The sequence below is a fragment of the Herpailurus yagouaroundi genome, unplaced genomic scaffold (genome assembly GCF_014898765.1).
Source record: "Herpailurus yagouaroundi ecotype Mexico unplaced genomic scaffold, PumYag 162487, whole genome shotgun sequence".
Taxonomy (NCBI): domain Eukaryota; kingdom Metazoa; phylum Chordata; class Mammalia; order Carnivora; family Felidae; genus Herpailurus; species Herpailurus yagouaroundi.
Window position 1 is genome coordinate 2,080 of NW_024423211.1, and position 20,848 is coordinate 22,927.

The 20,848-nt window shown below is 33.3% G+C and overlaps 1 protein-coding gene across 1 annotated transcript in view; it reads left to right on the top strand.

The window, feature by feature from the left end:
- Positions 1-909: 909 nt before the first annotated feature.
- Positions 910-20,848, top strand: part of LOC121026796 (PHD finger protein 14) — a gene marked incomplete at its 5' end in the record, with an annotated part of 52,642 nt that continues 32,703 nt past the window's right edge. The window contains 8 exons of the mRNA XM_040469582.1: positions 910-1,056; positions 4,226-4,363; positions 8,865-9,011; positions 9,650-9,920; positions 10,479-10,585; positions 11,711-11,806; positions 13,638-13,741; positions 15,538-15,669. Of these exons, the coding sequence (XP_040325516.1) occupies positions 910-1,056; positions 4,226-4,363; positions 8,865-9,011; positions 9,650-9,920; positions 10,479-10,585; positions 11,711-11,806; positions 13,638-13,741; positions 15,538-15,669 (1,142 nt within the window). The remainder of the gene's footprint in view (positions 1,057-4,225; positions 4,364-8,864; positions 9,012-9,649; positions 9,921-10,478; positions 10,586-11,710; positions 11,807-13,637; positions 13,742-15,537; positions 15,670-20,848) is intronic.

Sequence of the window (20,848 nt, forward strand, 5' to 3'; positions counted from 1 at the left end):
GAATCAACTCCCTATTCTGTGTACTGCAACTTTTTCATGTACTAAAACTTTGAGCATTCTTTGTTTAGTGTTGCAGCATCATTCAGACTTAAAAAAAATGTATGTGGGGCATGTAAGTTTAAGTACAAAGGTTGAATGGTGAACAGATTAGTTGAATGAGATAGGACTTCCTTATATTATATAACTGTTGTCTACAGTCTTCTAGCAATCAGTTTAACCTGGGAAGAAAGAAAGGATGACCACCAAAAATTGTTTTATTTATTTTTTTACAGTTTATTTATTTTGAGAGAGAGAGCGTGCATGAGCAGGGGAGAGGCAGAGAGAAAGGGAAAGAAAGGATCCCAAGCAGGCTCCCTGCTGCCAGCACAGAGTCTGATGTGGGGTTTGAACTCAAAAACCATGAGATCATGACCTGAGTCAGAATCAAGAGTCGGAGTCTTAACTGATTGAGTCACCCAGGCGCCCCGCCCACCCAAATTTTAAATTGTCCTGATGGCCTCTCCAACAGCTTTTAGAAAACAGTAACAAGAAAGAGCAATTTTACTTACTTACTACAGAATTACTTCACAGTTCTTAAATTAGGATGCTTCTCAGAGAGCTTAAAATAATGAATGTGAATCTTCCCATGAGTAAGAAAATGACGTTTCATTTGTATAGTGGTTTTGTGCAAATATTTAAGAATAACAGGTAAGTGCAAAATGCAGTGAATTTAAGTGAAAGGCATTTATAGTTGTTAATTCTTAGCTTGGGCTAAGCTGCTAGAAAAGTAGTGCTTATTGAGTTGTGCTTATTCCATATTCTTCAGTTGTGGGAGATTGTGAAGGTCTGACTATAGAATTCTTTCAGTAGTTACTTGTGATGGCACACACGTGTTTTATGTTTATTTTCCTTGTGGGCATTTTATGAAAGTTTGATAGCAAAATCATATTTTTCTCTCCTTATAGATGGGTTCATATTGTCTGTGCCCTGTATGTTCCTGGAGTAGCCTTTGGAGATATTGACAAATTACGACCAGTAACACTGACAGAAATGAACTATTCCAAATATGGTGCCAAGGTGAGGCAAAGTGTTTTTGATTGTCTAAAAGAGAAAAATTTGTTTATATGACTTTTTACTGATATCGTTGTTCACTACAGAAATGCTTATTAGTAATGATACTATTTGTAGAACATTTAGCACTAAATCATTTATTATTGTTAGTAATTTTCCCAGAAAGCCAGTAATTTATAAATTCTTCCATGTATTCTTAATTTAGAGTTACCTATGGGGTAAAATGATAATTGATACTACTTCTATTTTTGTGGTATTTAGTATACTCCCTAGTACACATGAGTTCTCAGATCGGTAAGATCAATACAAACGTAATTTCTGACTTTATTTTTGAAGTGAAATTTACCAAAATTATGAAAACAGGAAAAGGGACACCTATTATTTTACTCAGGTTTCAAGGACTTTTTTTTTTTTTTTAAATGACTGCATAGCCTGCCTTGCAAATCATTCTCAGCCTCAATACTTTATAAATTGGTTTTTATTGATTGAGCTTTAGGATTATAAGTGATAAAAATACACTTACTGGGGCACCTGGGTGGCTCAGTCGGTCAAGCATCTGGCTTTGGCTCAGGTCATGATCTCACCTTCTGTGAGTTCGAGCTCTGAGTCAGGGCTCTGTGCTGACAGTTCAGAGCCTGGAGCTTCGGATTCTGTGTCTCCCTCTCTCTCTCTGCCCCTCCCCTACTCACACTCTATCTCTCTCTGTCTCTCAAAGAATAAAAACAACAAACAAAAAATACACTTATTAATTTAAACTTAGGTATATAATTATTATAGGCATCCCTGGAATACTAGAACCAATTAGGCACTGATACATTCTCTTCCATTACTGTCCCTTGGGAAATTGGGAAGGAAGACTGTAACAGTGTCAGTAATACATTAAGGTGGGTGGGAAACTTAAAGGTTTTTGGAAAATTCTGATGGTGAAAATTCAAAAATTTGACAGCTTCTGTTGCTATATGTAGAATATTCTCCTCAGGCTCTAACCACAGCCCCCATCCCTCACCCTCCCGCCTCACTCCAGTACTCTTGTGCTTTAGTTTGGGTAATTTCTATTGAACTGTCTGCAGCTTTTTTCTCCAGAATTAGTTAAAGACCCCAGGGAGAAAAGCAGGCCCAAGCACTGAACTTACTTTCCTGGTCCTCAGGTAATTCTGTACTATCTTGTTATCTTTCTAATGCCTTAAGCTATAGTTAAAAAAAAAAAAATAATTTGTTCACATTTTCTAGTTTCTAGCAGGATTAATACCTACCTAGTATTACCTAGTCCACCATTATTGGAAGTGAAAGTTATTGCTTTTTGAGATCAGCTTCAGAATTCACGAGCACAGAGCCTAGAAGGGACTGGCTTAAGTAATTTTCATTAGGCACACATTATTATCATAATTACAAATCTAGAAGCAATGAAAAAAAACAAGAACCAGATATTACTTCATATAACTGAAACCAGCAATGACCTCTGAACTGAAAAAGAGAATCATTAAATATATAATCGTCAGCTGATTTTTCATTATCACCTTCTTTTGTTTTGAAGTATGATTACAAAGTAGAGTAAAAAAATTATGTATTCTCTAGCTTATTGGTACAGTCAGTGATGTGAATTATAACTGGGACAGTTCTTCTAGACCACATTATCTATCCATTTCCTAATCCTGGTTACTTTCTCCCCTGTGTTCTCAGTTGCTTAGCATAGTTCTCCTAGCATTTTAAATGATTCAGGCAATTGAAGAAGATTCCCATTTCTTTGTTAGATTGTTCTATAGTCTTTATAAGACTTTTTGTCAGGAAATTTTTTCTTGTATTCATTCTGAAATCCCTTCAACTTCATCGTATTACATTAAATTAGTTTGGGAACTTCTTAAGCACTTTGGTTCTGTTTGTGCTGTTGACATTATTGAAATAATTTAATTTCTCCATTTCTCTCTCTTCCATCTTCTCTCCTTCTGTCTCATTCTTTGTCTCTTTTTTGGTCTCATGTTTACATTACTATTTGCTGATACATCCTACCATATGCCTCCTACTGTTACTAGGAAAAAAAAAAAAACTTAACCAAGCAGTAGAGTGTCAGGATTTGGGTATATTTTCACATCTATACCCAGATTCCTATTCTTGCTGTTTTCATTCATTGCTGATGTATCAGTTGGGTGCTGTCTACCTCCTAGGTAGTTACTTACTGTTACAGTATTAAAATGATATTTTTAGTGTCTACTGAAACTTTTTAATTTTCCTCTGTATATGTTTCTGTTATATTTAATTTACTTAGAATATATTTACTAAACAGTTCTTTAAGTGTCTACTGGCAATCTGTCACAGTTTAGCAGGTTTTTTTTTTTTAAACGAAGATTCCTATCATTAGAGTAGTTTATATTTTAAGACTAGATTTCTTTTTCTCTCTCTGTGGTATAGATAGTGAAAAGGATAAAAAAATAAATTTGGGGAGGATTGGGGGTAATTTCATTTGTTGAAACTTTCAGTTTTACAGTTCTTCCCTTTGTATTCAGAAAGGATTTAACTAGTTGGCTACATTGTGTATCGCAACCAATTTCATCAGATTGTTTACCTAAGATTACTTTTTAATTCTCTTAAAGATATTTTAAAAATGAATTCTTTGGTTCCAGGACCTAGATTTTTTTTGGCCAATTTCTCTGGCTTCTTACTTATTTTCTTTCATTTTCCAAGCAGTATTATGTTGTCCAAGTCATTATAGCTTCATGGTTAAGAACAATGACTTTTATATTACTCTGGTTTGAAGACTGACTTGACAATTATTTTTTTGTGTTATTCTGAGCAGATTTCTTAACCTGTCTTCAGTTTTCTCATGTGTAAAATGGAGGTAATACGTCTTTCATATGTTACTGTGGAATAGTGGATCAAATGGTTACATATGTTAATATATGTAAAGTGTTTAGAATAGTGGCTAGCACATAGTAAATCCTTATTATTATTATTATTATTATTATTATTATTAGTGTCATCATTATTGTATCAGTGGAATTTTGGTTCATTAGAATTCTAGAGAGAATTTTTTCATATAAACTCTTTTCTTGCCCACAGTTATTGTTTTATTGATATGCTATTGATTCACTATTTGTATTTTATGGACGCTTTGTATGAGAATGCAGTCTTGTTTTAGAGATATTTTTATTCTGAGAGTTTTCCTGTTATTCCATTTTAGGAATGTAGCTTCTGTGAAGACCCTCGTTTTGCTAGAACTGGAGTTTGCATTAGCTGTGATGCAGGGATGTGCAGAGCCTATTTCCATGTGACCTGTGCCCAGAAGGAAGGTCTGCTTTCAGAGGCAGCAGCAGAAGAGGTAGGTTTATTTAAAACCGTCGTTGGTGAATATGTTCATAAGATGTCTCATACTCTATTATGTCCTACAATAGGTGTGCATGATAGAAGAAATTAACAAGCGTATTTTTAAAGTCTTTGCTTAGATCACTGGTCTAAAATTTCAAGAGTAAACAATATATGAGTTTTTCAGTCTTAAAGCTATTTAGACATTTGGAAAACATGTTAAACTTTTTATAGCGATATCTGACAGGTAAAATGAAACATAATCCAAGTTGTTTTAAAGCATTAATATGTCAGCATTTTTTATAGGAGGATCTGAAATTATGTTTGGATAACTTTGCTCTGTTTCTTTAAATAAAATCATTACCCTTTCTTCAATATCTGTATTTCTATCTCTTTACAAGTGTTTTTAATTTATAATTTTCCTTCCAGGTTTATTAGCTTTAGATTAGACAGTTTTTTTCAAAGCACATTTTGGGGACTCCTTAATCTTCTTTCAAGAGGTTTGTGAGGTTGAAACTATCTTTGTAACAATATGAAAACAGTATATACATTTTTTACTCTTAATTATCTCATGAGCAATAGTGGAGATTTTCAGAGATTATATGATGCATAGCAATATAACATACTGAATGTGGAAATAGTTTTGAGAATCCAGCCATCTTTAATAAAGTGAGCTCTCTAGACATTAAAGAGATTTGAAAATGTAAAACAGTGCCACCCTTCTCACTGAGTTTGTGTATATGTAAATTAAAGTATTTTTAATAAAAGTGTTATTTATCTTAACATGTAATGGATTATTGTTATTTTAAAATGAATAAATGTTTTAAAGTTTTGTTTTTTAATTTCTAATGGGGACTATCTATAAAATAACTCACATAGGTCTCTTTGAGGTCTTCAATAATTTTGAAGACTGTTAAGGAGTCCTGAGACTAAGTTTTGTTGATTTCTTTAAGTTCTTGTGTTAGATAGGTATTTGAGTATTTGCTTGGTAATTCTTATTATCTGTTCATGGTGGATCTGTGGTGTACCTATAAACCTTTGGTTGTGTTCCTTCTTTTACTGGATAAATTTTCAGTTTTACATAAAAATATATATGTATATTTATATTGGGTCTTTATCTTTTCCCATTTATTTTGTAGACAAGAAACAATTAAAAAAGATAATGTAATGAAAATTTGTTGAGCAGATTTTGAGGGGTATATATTTTTTTACATTTTTTTAATGTTTATTCATTTTTGAGAGAGAGAGAGCACAAGCAGGGGAAGGACAGAGAGAGAGGGAGACACAGAATCCAAAGCAAGCTGCAGGCTCTGAGTTGTCAGCACAGAGCCTGGTGCAGGGCTCGAACTCACAAACCGTGAGATCATGATCTGAGCTGAAGTCGGACGCTTAACTGACTGAGCCACCCAGGAACCCCGAGGGATATATTTTATGAATAAATGAATTCTATAGCAGTTATGTGTTGGGTACGTGTTTTTGTACCAGCTTTGATTCTTAAGAATTGTACTTTAATTGATGAAGGGTACTGGATAAATTCTGAGCATTTTTACAGCTCTTAGGAAGACATAGAGGCATAATTAATTATATAATAAGGTTATGTGGATTAGTATTGACTACACTCTAGATGGTGGGCAGCAGTGCAGAGGGGCAGTACAAGTAAGACTTAGAAGATGAGATAAATCCCAAGTGAATACCCAGATCATGGAGTCTATAGGGTAGGGTATTACTGTACTTACGGAAAACTTTGAGCTTTGCAATCAGGAAGACTCCTTTATAGCCATTTCTTTTAGAACTTATTGAGAGCTTTACCTGTCATACTGTGGCAGTTTGGGTTCCTTTGTATAGTTGCCATTCAACATTTTGGGGGGAGGGTAGACAGTGGCTAACAAAAATGTGTAAAGTAGCCGCATGATGGGACAGTGGAATGTAAGGGAGTCTATAGTGATTTAGAGCATACATCCCTGTATCTAAAGGCATGCACATGGAAATGAAACAAAGGAAACACAATATTACATTAAATAAATAGTTTGCATCTGTGGTCTGCATGTCTCTGTCTCTAATCTCATCTGGGGAAATTTACAGGGGAAATTGAAATAAATCAGGATGTAGAAACAGGACCTGAGGCTTTTCCTTTGCCTTGCTGCCTCCCTTGATTGATTAGGTAGGAATTCTGGATGCTAGAATAACAAAATGTGACTTTTCTCCACATTTGCTTCCTTGTTAGGTGTACTTTTTTTGTGGGGAATGATTTAAATCTATTTACATGTGTTTCTGATGTCTTCTTATAAACACTTATAGAATTGGAAAATTATAAAGATTTCTGAACAGTGTTTTAAAACCCAAGAATCGGTATCAATAAGATTTGCTCTTGGCAGTAATCATTCTGTTAAAGGAAGTTCGTGGCTATTATACTTCTGTAGACTAAGATTCATGTAATATAATAGCATATTTAATTAAAAGACAAATTTTAAGTAAAACAAATCTACTGTTTGTGGGCATATCTTCTGTTTCAATTTTATATGACATTCGAGAAAGCTCCCCCCCACCGCCCCTTTTACAGATTGGTTTGTTAAGTGGGATTTCTTCTTAATGGCTGTTTTATATAGGCAGTAAAAGCAAGGTGGAAAAAGAGAGTAAGTACCCTAGTTTCATCTAGTGACATCATATACCTTACTATATTCTAATGACTTTTTGTAGCCTTCTGACAGTACTTTTTATCTCAGTGGTGAGGATCCATTTAAAGTTTCTACTCTTTTCTGTTTCTTTCTCTCTCTCTCCCTCTCTCTCTCTCTCTCTCTCTCTCTCTCTCTCTCTCTCTCTCTTTCTTTCTGAGAGCGAGAGGGTAGCGGCAAGTGGGGGAGAGGGGCAAAGGGAGAGAGAGAATCCCAAGTAGGCTCCATGCTGTCAGCACAGAGGCCAACATGGAGTACAATCCCACATCTCTGGGATTGTGACCTAAGCCCAAATCGAGAGTTGGATGCTCAGTTGACTGAGCCACCCAGGTGCCCGAAAGTTTCTATTCTTTCTGATCTGCTTTGTGAGAATTCCAAATTATTTAGAATGTTCAAACCATGTTATGATATAATGTATTTATTATTAAAATCAAACAATAGCACAGATTCATTTATGCTGACAGAAATTTGTTTCACACCATATAGTTTTCCTTAAGGTTACTTATATTTCATGTAAACCATATGGTAGTTTCTTCTGTGATAAAGTATAATTTTCGTATAAAGTATAATTTTCGTATAAAGTATTTCGTATAAAGTATTTCGTATATTGTTCGCACCCTGTTACCATGTAGAAAGTTCTCATTGAAACAGTGGAAATAGAGTATAGATTTTTATTCATTTTTTTTTTCCCATAACCTTTGACTTAATGGACTGAAATCATTCATGCATTAAATTTCAGTGGCTCAAATTGTGTCTGGGCTTTTTGTACTTCTAAATTCTGTGATGTTATCCACAGTACTATATTGTGACATTTGTGGATACCACACTACAGAATGCCTCATACACTTTTTTTATGTTAAGGATACCTCATATTTATTGTTATTGTTATTATATTCCTTTCTGTTCTTGCTCATATGTTTCTTTTTTTTTAGTGTCATCATTTCTCTTTGGGTTGTAAAATCTCACCTTACTAAGAGACCCTTCTAACATAACTTGGATAAAAACTATATATGGAGAGCTTATCTTTATTTCTTCTCCTTGGGACAGACCTAAAGAATGAACTCCCAGTTATTTTTTTGGGAATCACAATGCAGATTACTTGTTTTGGCTAAATATTTACAAATTATTTTTGTTTTTGATAGAGTAAATTTTTTTTTGGTACTCTACTCTTTATGAATAAAAAATATACCCTTTAGGTTAGTATCCTGAGAGATGGCTATGAGAGAGCTATGTTTTCTGTTTGAGGTTTTAAAGTTGTATAAAGAGTTAAAGGTGATACCTAATGTGTTCAATTGACAGTAAATAGAAGTAAAAAGTAAAAAGAAGTCTGTCCTTCTTAATCCATTTTTGTCTTGGGTAGAATCTGGCCATGCATTGCTAGCCAGTTAAAAATGTTCCACTTATCTGTGTTAGCTAGTCCTGTATTTTTTGGATGTATTTTTTGTAATATTAATCTATGTATACATAACTTTAATATTTAATGATGGCTTTTACCTACGATTATGAAAATTCTATTTGTTTTAAACAGTGCTTATTTTTTTAGGTACACAAGTTTAACTAAATACAATACCTAAGATTTTATTTCAGTGTTTTTAAATCTACAAGGCCCTTTAAAGAAAAAAATAGTTGTTAATTTGAAGTTGATATACAGGATTAAGTTTCAAAAGCAGCAATTTTTATCATTGTGTATAAAAGTTACTTTTGTAATTTATTTTAGAAATAACCAACAACATAGGAGATTCTTCAAAAAGCAAATATTATCTCTTGTGTTAGGTTGTTTATAACCCTTTGAAGTGAAAATATTCACTCCTCCCTTCTGGTTTTTTTTTTTTTTTTTTGGTATAGGATATAGCAGATCCATTTTTTGCTTATTGTAAGCAACATGCAGATAGGTTAGACAGAAAATGGAAGAGAAAAAACTACTTGGCTCTACAATCCTATTGTAAAATGTCTTTGCAAGAAAGGGAGAAGCAACTGTCACCAGAAGCACAGGTATGGGATTCATGCGAAAACTCGTGTTTTTTTCTTTCAAGGTTATGGATTTCACATCTCATGTGTGTGTGCCAATGACATGTGAAATGTAATTATGAAGTTTGGTTAGTTACCTAGGAAGTAGATTGTCATTAAGGTAGTGAGTGTAGTTTGTCACTGAATATGTTACTCCTTAGTCAACAGAGAAGCCTTTTATAAAGCACGTTTCCAAATACATTGAAAAATGTGGCTTAGAGAAGTTATTCTATCAGTGCAGTATGTTGACCATATCTTTTTTTCAGTCTGTTTTAGTGTTTGCTTATGTAAAAGATTTGATCAGTTTGCCCATCTTTTAAAATGTATTTCTATGTAAATTAAGTGAATTTATAGAGACTTTTGCAGGTATTGAGAAAAGGAACTTCAGTTCAGTCAAATTAGTTTCTGACAACTCAGATCATAGACTAGGACCTGGATTCGTTACTGGGGTAGACCTTTTATTGTAATCCAAGAATATTATCTTAAGAACTGTGGATAGATACAATTTGCCTTGATACAGGAAATTCTGGTTGTCTTTACTATCTCTAAACATACAAGTAGAAATCATAAGGAATATGTTACATTTTAATATCTTTTAAAATGTATATGCTTTTCTTTTATAGGCAAGAATCAATGCCCGGCTTCAGCAATATCGTGCCAAAGCAGAACTAGCTCGATCCACCAGACCCCAGGCCTGGGTTCCAAGGGAAAAATTGCCCAGACCACTCACTAGCAGTGCTTCAGCCATTCGTAAACTGATGCGGAAAGCAGAGCTAATGGGAATCAGTACAGATATCTTCCCAGTGGACAATTCAGATACTAGTTCTAGTGTGGATGGAAGGAGAAAGCATAAGCAACCTGCTCTCACTGCTGATTTTGTGAATTATTACTTTGGTCAGTATACACACTGATACATTCACATTTTCAATGAGAACAATTTGCTATTGGAAATATTTGATACATTGTCAGTTTTTAGAAGTGTATTAGCCATACTACATTACATATATTAAGTAAAAAGCATGTTTATTTATTAAAAAAAATTTTTTTTGACATTTATTTATTTTTGAAACACAGAGAGACAGAACATGAGCAGGGGAGGGGCAGAGAGAGAGGCAGACACAGAATCTGAAGCAGGCTCCAGGCTCTGAGCTGGAGCCCCACAGAGCCTGATGCGGGGCTCGAACTCACAACCTGTGAGATCATGACCTGAGTCAAAGTCGGACACTTAACTGACTGAGCCACCCAGGCACCCCAAAAGCATGTTTATTTTTCTATTAAGTTGTGCGTTGTTGTAAAATGCTAAGTTCATGTATTAGTAAATAGGGTTAAAAATGTTGCAAACAATGCATGATTATCCATATGATCATCGTTATGGCTAGCTTCTTCCTTTGTGTGTTTTGTACATCAGCTTTTATTTTCTAATAAGTAAAATTGGATATTTAATTTAAATAGAGAGAAATATGCGCATGATTCAAATTCAGGAAAATATGGCTGAACAAAAGAATATAAAGGATAAATTAGAGAATGAACAGGAAAAACTCCATGTGGAATATAATAAGGTAAGTCGGCTACAAAACAACATAATATGATCTGTTATTGATGTCATTTGCGATATTAGAGCTTTCTATGTATGTCCCATTTTGAAAATTTTCTGGAATCTTTAGACCTTTCCCTACAATTCCTACTCCTATTGAATGTATTATCAGCACTAACACTAAGCACTACCTATGTGCCAGGTACAATCTTGAGCATGTTACATATATTAACTCATTTAATTTTCATTTCTGTTTTATAATGTGAGTTATAATTATTGCTCCCATTTTCAGAGGAGAAAATTGAATCCTAAAGAGGTGAAGTAATTTGCCCAGACTCACATAGATAGTCAAGTCATAGAGTTGGGGTTTGAGGCCAGCCTGACTCCTTTCTAACTAGTATACTGTAGAGCCTCACTTTCTAAGTTTATAGAAAACAAAGAAACTTACTTTTAAATTATTGTTTTTGTCTTGAATTTGTAATGTTACTTTTGATTTAAGAAAAATACCTACCAATCTAAATTTCCATTCTGCCTTTTCATTGTAATGATGAGGGAGATCAAAAGAATATAAAAGCAAGGTGTGGCCAAAATGTTAGGTAATAAGTAACATGAGCATATAAAACCTATATTGACTTACTGTCATGTTATTTTAAGTGATAAAAAATTAATAAGAGGTAAGTTTCCAATATCAGCCATCTGTAGTGAAAAGAGTAGTGGGATTAGATTCAGAAGATCTGGGGATTCTTGCTAGTTCTATGATCTTGGCCAAGTCACAGACACCATATAATCCTTAATTTTCTTATTGGGAAAATGGTGGAAATGCATCTTGGTAGACTTTTAAGGATTAATTAGCAGAATGTGTATGAAATATATATAAAACTGTAACCGAATGATAAATATAGGTATTATTATTGTCAGTAAAAATGCTAATATAAAACAAAATGCTTACATTTTATTAGTGTTGCTGATTAAGTAATTGGATAGCCTCATCTCTCGGTACTGTGGCTTAAATATATTAAAAATATGGACTATAAAAAATATGGACTATAAGTGTAGATATTCTTGGACACTTATTGATAAATTATTTAAATTTTCCCATGGATTACTACATATTTTATTGGCATACTAATTTTGATTATTTATGTTGTAGCTGTGTGAATCTTTAGAAGAACTACAAAACCTGAATGGAAAACTTCGAAGCGAAGGGCAAGGAATATGGGCCTTACTAGGCAGAATCACAGGGCAGGTTAGTTTCTTTCCAATTGCTATCTCCTTCTGTTCTCATTCTCTATATTATTTTCAGAGATCATACTTCTGATACAACTTTCCTAACTAAAAAATTCTGTTTGATTAGGGCCAACTAATCCTCTGGGATAATGATAATGCCTGAAATATATCTAGAGAATTGGAAGCTGCCTACTGAGAACCTGTAGCTTAATTTGCTTGTTTTAACAGCTATCTTGTTTGCAGAACTTTTTCATTTGCTCTGATTGTCATTTGTGGTGAAGCTAAGATGTGAAGCATGAATTCGCTCCTACCACATTCTTCTTATGTGTAATTTAGCAGTTTTAGAGTCCTTGCCACATTTTTTTCTATCTTGTTCTTATGTTATATTTAGTCCCCTCTCCCCCACCTTTTTTTTTTTTTTTTTGACATAAAATTTAAAAGGCAAACTGAAGAGATTCGTTTTTATGTTAATCTGGTTTTGAGCTATGGAAGAGATGGGTTTTGAAACTTGAGAGTCTAAAGTGTGGTTTTTCCTGTTAAGTAGATATCATTGTAGTAATGAAAAAATTTACTTTATCCTTGAGCATATCTAGCCTGTTAAAGTTCTTGGTGTTAAAAAGAAGAATCATTGCCAAATAGATTTCTTTGAATGCTTTTTTTAGTACTGTGTATAATTCATAAATTAAGAATTCATTCACATAATCTGTTATATTTTAGGAGATGGAGACTCCCTGTGGTACTGTGAAAGTAGTCTTATTTGTGAAGGAGTTTGTCAAAGAAGAGATATTTTTCATTGTACTTGTTTCAGAAGTTTACAAAGGGTCAATTTTTCATACAATTTGTGTAGACTTAATATTTTAGAAAATAATACATATTGGTATGTGTTGTGCTATGCTAGCTTTCAAGATGCTTCTTTTGTGAACAGGATGTATGCGGCTTATATTACAATGAATAACATAATTTAAGAGGTGAGAAGGAGCAGTCACCTATGGAGAATTGACCTTTCTTCCTATTGATAGGTTGTTGATGGATTTGGGGAAGATTATGGTGCTTTATGTTTTATATTTAGAGAAGTTAATGTTGGGTGCAAGACTATTATTTATTTGCCAAGCTAACATTATGTTTTGGCTTGATTTGCAAGATTGTCTCATAAGAATCTTCTATTTAGTGTAAAGCATTATGTACCATAAAAGAGCATTGCCATTTATTAAATGACTTTTAACAGAAGTTCACAAATTTCCTTGTGCAAATGTAAAATACACAGAAGAAGTAGAATTCATTTGTACCACTCGCATGACACTTTTTTCCAGTTGGTTGAACAGATGTCGGCCCACCAGGCCACCGAGAAATGACTTTGATAGATGGTTGCTGTCTCAGAAGCCAGCATACTACAGATTAGTAGAAACCCAAAAAGAATCTCATTCACTTTATGGAGAGTTTGGTCCAATAAGATAATTTTTCTAATTAACCTATGGAGCACCGTGTAGCTGGCATGTTGAGGAAAATAAACGGCTTCAATATTCTTTTTGTCAAGTGTATTGTGTGTGGTTTTTTAAAGCTCTTAAATGCTTGTCCTTGTCTTTCACTTTTTAAAGCTAAAGTAGAAGTTTAATTTTCATAATGTTTTAGTGTTTCACTGAAAAGGGATGAGACTATGTAATTATAGATTTTTAATGAGAGTAACTGTGAGACAAACTCATTTTAATTCTTTTTGCTGGTGTAATAGCTGGTAAGACATTTCTCCCTCACAATTCTAGCATATTTAGTTGACTTGAGTGGCAAATAGAGGAGAATCTTGCTTTATATTTTTTCTTTAAAACAAAATAAACTGCATTTGTTCAAATCAATAGAAGTTGAACATACCGGCAATTTTGCGGGCACCCAAGGAGAGAAAACCCAGTAAAAAAGAAGGAGGCACACAAAAGACTTCTATTCTTCCTGCAGTACTTTATAGGCAAGTAATAAAATGATAACAGATTAATATTGTGTGTTTTTAAACTCATACTTTTAGTAACAAGATGCTTCAAATATTTGTGAATGGATTATGTCCGTATTAGAATTTATGTTAAATGCATTTGAAATTCATTTTATCAGTACCTTTATCAAAGATGGTTTAGGTTGAATGAGAGAAGAGATTTTTGCTTCTCTTTTAATGATAAGATTAATGACTTGTATCCTTTAAATAAGTGGAGATATATGTCCAAAAGTTGCATGGAAATGAACAATCCATTGTCTTGGGGGAATTGGAAAGTGACTTTAAATAATGTAGATGATCATTTTCTTAAATAATTAAAATAATCTATTATTTAATGGGCATTTATATTTTATTTTACTTTAATGAGTTTTAGAGCTTTGCATGTGTTTTTAGGTAGTGATGGGTATCATATACAATCTGAGTTACTGCCTTTGTACAGTGGTGGATAATGAAGATAAGTTCTAGATTTGAATCCGTCTATATTTTTTTATATGCTCAGTTGTAATAATTTTATTTCTAGAAGTGCTTTTGTTATTTACTTTTTTGTCTCTATCGTAATTTTGCATAGCCAAGACTTCTTGGTTCAGTCTAGCTTTTCCAAACAAAATTGGTTCGTTTGGAACCACCATGCATATCAGAGTGCTTCTCACTTGTCAGTACAGTTCATTTTTGTTTCAGAATGTATTGTAAATGATTTTCCTTTTTCACTTGAGTAGCATTGAGAACCAAGTACTGGTTGTCGTTGTTGCGTGTATGTGACCCTTTTTCTGTAGGATAATTTAAAACTTCAAAAATCATTTTTATTTCTTACATGGATGGGTAGCTGTTAGAGATTCTTAACAACTTTTTCTTCACACTTTATGTTCCCACTATAAAAAAACAGAGATATTCCAGTCATGGTGCCTGTGCTCTCAGGAGTAGTTAAGTTGACATTTTGCACAAGAAAAGTTGTATTCCTTGAAAAGTAACAAAAATCCAAATAACAGTAACAACAATGCAAAATTCCCCATTCCTCACAAAAATATCAATTGGTGTACTTTTAAGACTCAAAGTCTGATTTTGAAGAGACTTATTTAGAAATGTAGCTTATTTACATGTTGAAGATTCATTGAAAGGCTTATAATTAATGTTAAAATAAACAATTTTGTTTGTAAATTAACTTCTGTAGTTTGAGAGAAGTAGAAAATTGTAAAATTTTTTTGTTTAATAGTTATGTTTCTAGAGAAAAGTTGAGCTAATATTAAATGTTTTAAGTGATAACTAAATTGAGGTAGCTGTGATGTTGAGAATACTATCTTCTTTTTTTTTTTTTTTTAAGTTTTTTTTTATTTACTTAGAGCAAGCAGGGGAAGGGCAGAGAGAGGGAGAGAGTGAATCCCAAGCAGGCTCTGTGCTGTCATCCCAGAGCCTGATGCAGGGCTTGATCTCACATACTGTGAGATCATGACCAGAGTTGAAATCAAGAGTCAGACACTTAACCAACTGAGCCAGCCAGGCATCCTGAGAATACTGTCCTATATATGCCTCTCTCTGAAAAGTTCGACTCCAGAATAATAATTATACTAGATCCAGCTATTTTTCTATAGTCTCAAATATTTAGAACTAATAATTATTGATGTTACAAAGAGGCACGTTTGAAGAAAAAAAACACTTAATTTAACAGAAGAAACATTAATCCAAGGTGAAATTTTAAAATTTAAAAAAATGTGCTGTAAATAGCTGTTTCACTAAAATTATTATTATTCTAATCGTTTATTTGCTGCCTTTATTCAAAGTTGTGGAATTTGTAAGAAGAACCATGATCAGCATCTTCTTTTATTGTGTGATACCTGTAAACTCCATTACCACCTTGGGTGTCTGGATCCCCCTCTTACAAGGATGCCAAGGAAGACCAAAAACAGTTACTGGTAAGTAAAATGAAAGAGATTTTAATGGTAGAACTGGTTTGCTCTCTGTTTCAATAGTATAAGATGAAGTGTTATGTCCTATTTCATAATGAAGTTTTTAGCACATTTTTAATTGATATTTTAATATTTTTCCAACTTTGTTGAAGTATGAATGACAATTAAAAATTATATTTAAGATATACAACTTAATGATTTGATATACTTACACATTGTAAAATAACCACCAGCATCAGACAAATTGACATATCTGTCACTTCACATTAGTTCCCATTTTCTATTTTGTGGTGAGAACACTTCAGACACAAATATTTATTATAATATTACATGAATAAATCTGTAATAGTTTTTTTGAGAAATGAATTTTAAGTTAATTGAGGCTGTTGTGATATCTTACCAATAGTTAAGGCATAAATTCTGTCTCAGGTGTTTTAATTCTCTTTATTATAAGAATTTCTCTAATGCTTTTTGTATTGAAATTGAATGAATTTATCAGGAACTTGCCTCCATATTCATGCTTTTATTTGTAATTTAATATTTTTAATTAGTTTCACCCAAGGCTTTACTTGTGGTATATGTCATTTATGCTAATTCTGTTTAAGTTTAACCATTCTTTGCAAATCTAGAAACATTTGACATACGTTTCTAAGGTTGTTTTTTCTTTTTTTTATTAACTTAGGTATATTGCATAACTACAGATGTTTTATAAAAGCTTATGTATGATGAATTGTATCCTTTCCTTAATTCTAGTTCAAGGGAGAGAGATATGCTCAAATTTTAATAGGCCGATTCTATAGAGGAAAAATATAGGACATGGAAAACTTTGGAATAAACATCAGTATTCTGTTTAGACAAATTACCTTTCTACTTTTAGAAAAGAGTAAACTCCAGGTTCTTAAATGATAATCTATATAAAAAGTCATGTGTTTGTGAAACACATTAAGCATGTTTTTTGACTTCATTGTTTCATCTCATAAAGCAATCTCTGTTTATTAGGAAACTTCTATTGTTTCACCATTTTCACAGGATTGCTTTTTCATAGTGTTCTTTTATCAGTTTGTCTTGAGAGAGTCCTACTAGTCTGCCCTTTTCGAGTATAGTAGAGTTTATGTATATACTTTTCGATATGTGCTTTTGAAACCAGAGTTTACTAAGAAAATGCTGTAGCTTATTAGAATGCCAGCAGTGGTAATAAGCATCCTAGGTGGGTGTTTATAAATTGGAAGCCAGTTTGGTAGTCTCCAGGGCCAGGGTGCTTTGATATGGAGAGATGCAGTTCTCTACTTAAATGAGATTATGAACTTTTCTAATATTGCTCTGCTTGCAGAGTTCTGGTTTCCAGTGTGTAAGTTTCTGGAAGAACTTCAGATGAAAATGCATTGGTTGCCCTCGGATGTTTTAGTGAAAGTTCTCCCCCAAAGACCTAAAACTACTTAGGGTCCTATGCATTGGTTGCAGTGTTTTAAAGTAAAAGTAGAAGCTAATATTGGAACAAAGTGAAGTCTTCAATATCTTCTAGTTTCCAGTTATCAGATTTCCTTTGGCCTCTGTAATCAACTTAGTTTTGCTTAGCAATTAATTGAGAGTATTAGTTTGGGAGTAAATTTTATAGAATTATATTTTTCTTTAGTGTATCTCAAATGTGAGAGGCACTTTTTTCTTTTTAACATTTACAGTTTATTTTTGAAGTTATATGAAAGATAATAAACATTAAAACAGTTTCACTTCCTAAATATTTTACTATTACCTATGCTCTTTACCTAAGTCTATTGTATATGTATGGTAGAAAAACTGTAATGGTGTGCTACTATGCATCTTTTCCCCATTCTGCATTCTCTGATGCCTTGTTGGTATTTGGAAATTGGCTATGGTTAGGAGTATTTGTACTGCAGAAATTGGCAAATGCTACAAATTACCACTTTTTTTCCATAGAGAGCTAGGTGTTAGATATTTACTAACACACCACTAATCCTAACCCTTGCTTTGTTTCTGTTTAGTTCTTCTCAGTCTTTTTCTTAGGAAAAGAGGTTCTAGAAAGGTCCTTTCCTCTTAGGGAAAGGGTTCCTGGACCTTTATCTCATGACTGGGCCTGTTACTGGCTTAAATTTCTACAAAGCCTACTTGTATACATTTCTGAATGTCACCAATCACTGCTTTTGCTGTCTTTATGCTGTGTGCACTTGGTAACTCCCTTTCTGGTGTGCCCCTTTATGTTCACTGCTAGCTAGAATTACTATGCAATCTTTCCTTCTCAAATACTGTGTTCGGCATGATAGACTAAGCACCTGCTGTCTTAGCTTTTCTCTCCTCCCAGTATCAGCACTGCTTTTGGAAGATACTAGTTTGAGATCTAGATGCTTTCTGTTTGGCCCACACCACAATAGTTGATTGGTTATGCTGGACTGATTTAAGACATGTAACAGGAAAGAAGAAATGGATAAAGATGCAGAAGTAATTATTGGTGGAGAGTAGGGAAGTTGAATAAGTTCACATTAGACAGGCTCTGACTTTTCAGTGAAATAGAAGTAGTCTGTGGAGAGGTAAAGGACCTGGGGTGATGATTTGAACTTAAGAAGACAGGAGATAGTTTCCAACAGTTACTGTGGGAAAAAAAAAAATAGATAAACGACCTGCTGAGGCCATATATATATATATATATATATATACACACATACATACATATATGTATGTATGTATATATATATGTGTATGTGTGTATGTGTTTGTATATATATATAGTATATACTGAACAGGAATGTTCAGTGAATTAGTTTAGTAAGTTTGGTTAATTGCTTTTTCTCCAGTGATGCTCAGCTGTCCAGGAGCAGGAGAGGAGAGAAACCCAGGAACTTCTAAGGTTGGATTAGGAGTGGACAAATCAGATGAAGAGTGCTTGGTGGATGGGGAATTTGGCAGGTGATAGACTAGTGAAAGTATACTGTTTGGATTTACTTCTAGTGTTAGAAATCTATTTTGTCTTGCTTTGAGTTTATGTTATCTTGGTATGTTTCTTTTTAAATATATGATCTTGTATACTGCCTTACATTCTTCTCAGACAAGCATAATACTGTATATATTAGTAAGGGTTTGATTTAGTAGAATAGCTCAAATAATAAGTAATTCTCTTAATTTTAGAGTAATCTATGTTTCCATCACCCACCTGATCAGAATTTGTCTTGCTTTTTCTAATTAAAGAATATTCTGGGGGCGCCTCGGTAGCAATTGGTTAAGTGTTTGTCTCTTAGTTTAAGCTCAGGTCATGGTCTCATGGTTTCTGAGTTTGAGGCCTGTGTTGGGCTCCATGCTGGCAGTGGAGAACTTGCTTGGGATTCTCTCTCTGTCTCTCTCTCTCCCTCCCTTCCTCCCTCTCCCTCTTTTCCCCTCCCTCTCTGCTCCTCCCCTGCCCCCACCCTCATTTACTCTCTCTCTCTCAAAATAAAAAAGAATATTCTGAAGGGTATTATTTGACAATTAGATAATTGAGTAATATTTATTATATCCTTTTATTCTTTGGTATACTTTTGTTTATTCTCTTAAGATAAAAGAAAATCTATAGCACAAACTCTTCCGTGAAGAATTTACGGAAGGTGTCTTCCCCTATTTTTAATAATTTATCCTCCCTTTCTTCCATTAACTCTTTTCCTTTTTTATTGAGAGATAATTGACATAAAATATTGGATTAGTTTTAGGTGTGCATATTGTGAAATGATTACCACAGTAAGTTCAGTGAGCATCCATTCCTATACATAGTGACTTTTTTTTTTTTTTTGTCTTTATGATAAGGACTTTTAAGATCTACTCTCTTGGTAACTTTAAAATACACAATACAGTATTAATAACTCTAGTCATCATGTTGTATGTTACATCTCCAGGACTTATTTATGTTTTAATTGGGATTTTATACCTTTGACCACCTTTACCCCTTTAGCACCCACCTCCTGGCCTCTGGCAACCACCAATCTGTATTCTTTATTTATGAGTTTAAAAAACTCATAAATATGGAGTTTAAAAAAATACTCCATATATAAGTGAGATCATACAATATTTGTTTTTGACTTATTTAGCATAATTCCCTCAAGGTCCGTATATGCTGTTGCGAATGGCTAGGATTTTCTTCTTTTTTATGGCTGAATAATATTCCATTATATATATATCTCTCCCACAGTTTATTTTATCCATTCATTCATCAATAGACACAGGGTGTTTCCATATTTTTGCTATTATAAATAATGATACATGAACATTGGAATATAGATATTTTTCAAGGTAGTGATTTTCCCTTGGCTGTATACTGAGAAGTGGACTTGCTGGATCATATAGGCATTCTAATTTTAATTTTTTGAAGAACCTCCATACTATTTTTCATAGCGTCTGCACCAGTATACTTCCCTGCTAACAGTGTCTGAGCGTCCCCTTTTTTCCACACTTAGTATTTCTTATCTTTTTGATGGCAGTTGTGCTAACAGAGTTGAAGTGATAGCTCATCGTGGTTTAGGCACCAGTGAAAATTTTCCTCTAAAAAGAGGAGAAAATATGGGAAAAGCCTTAGAGATGAGGGAAGAAACAAGTTGTGGTATGGAATCTTTGAAGACTGAAGGAAGTAAGTTGTAAAGGCAAAAAAAAAAAAAAAAAAAGGCAAAACATGAATTATGTATAATATTTGAGGATTAAAGTATCATTGCATTTATTACATTTAAGGACTCATAAAATCCTTTTTTCTCTGATGTATGCAAATAAGTTTTTCTATAAATTGAATTAGTCTTCTTCCTTGTCTTAGCGTTAATGAAATATTTTTTCTTTGGTAGTTAAAAATTTTTAACCCCCCTTCTGAACATAAGTTGCAATGTATGGTGTAGGAGATGAAGAAGATACAGCAAATGAGAAAATCTCTTGGCATTTCATTTCAGTATGAAGGTTGTTCTTTTCTATAAATTCCTGACATGAACTTTTATTACTTTAAAATTCCTTTTTAATTCAATATTTGATTACCTAAGATTATTTTTAATATTTTGCATGGGAATTATAAATTACAGGATTCTCTAACCCTTGGTAGAATATATTAAGTAAAAGTACAGAGGATTAAATATATAGGATAGCAGCTTAGTGGGTTATTACAAGAAGCCAGGTATGTGTTTTGACATTATGAAAGATAATTATGACTTTACCCCCAAATAATACTTAA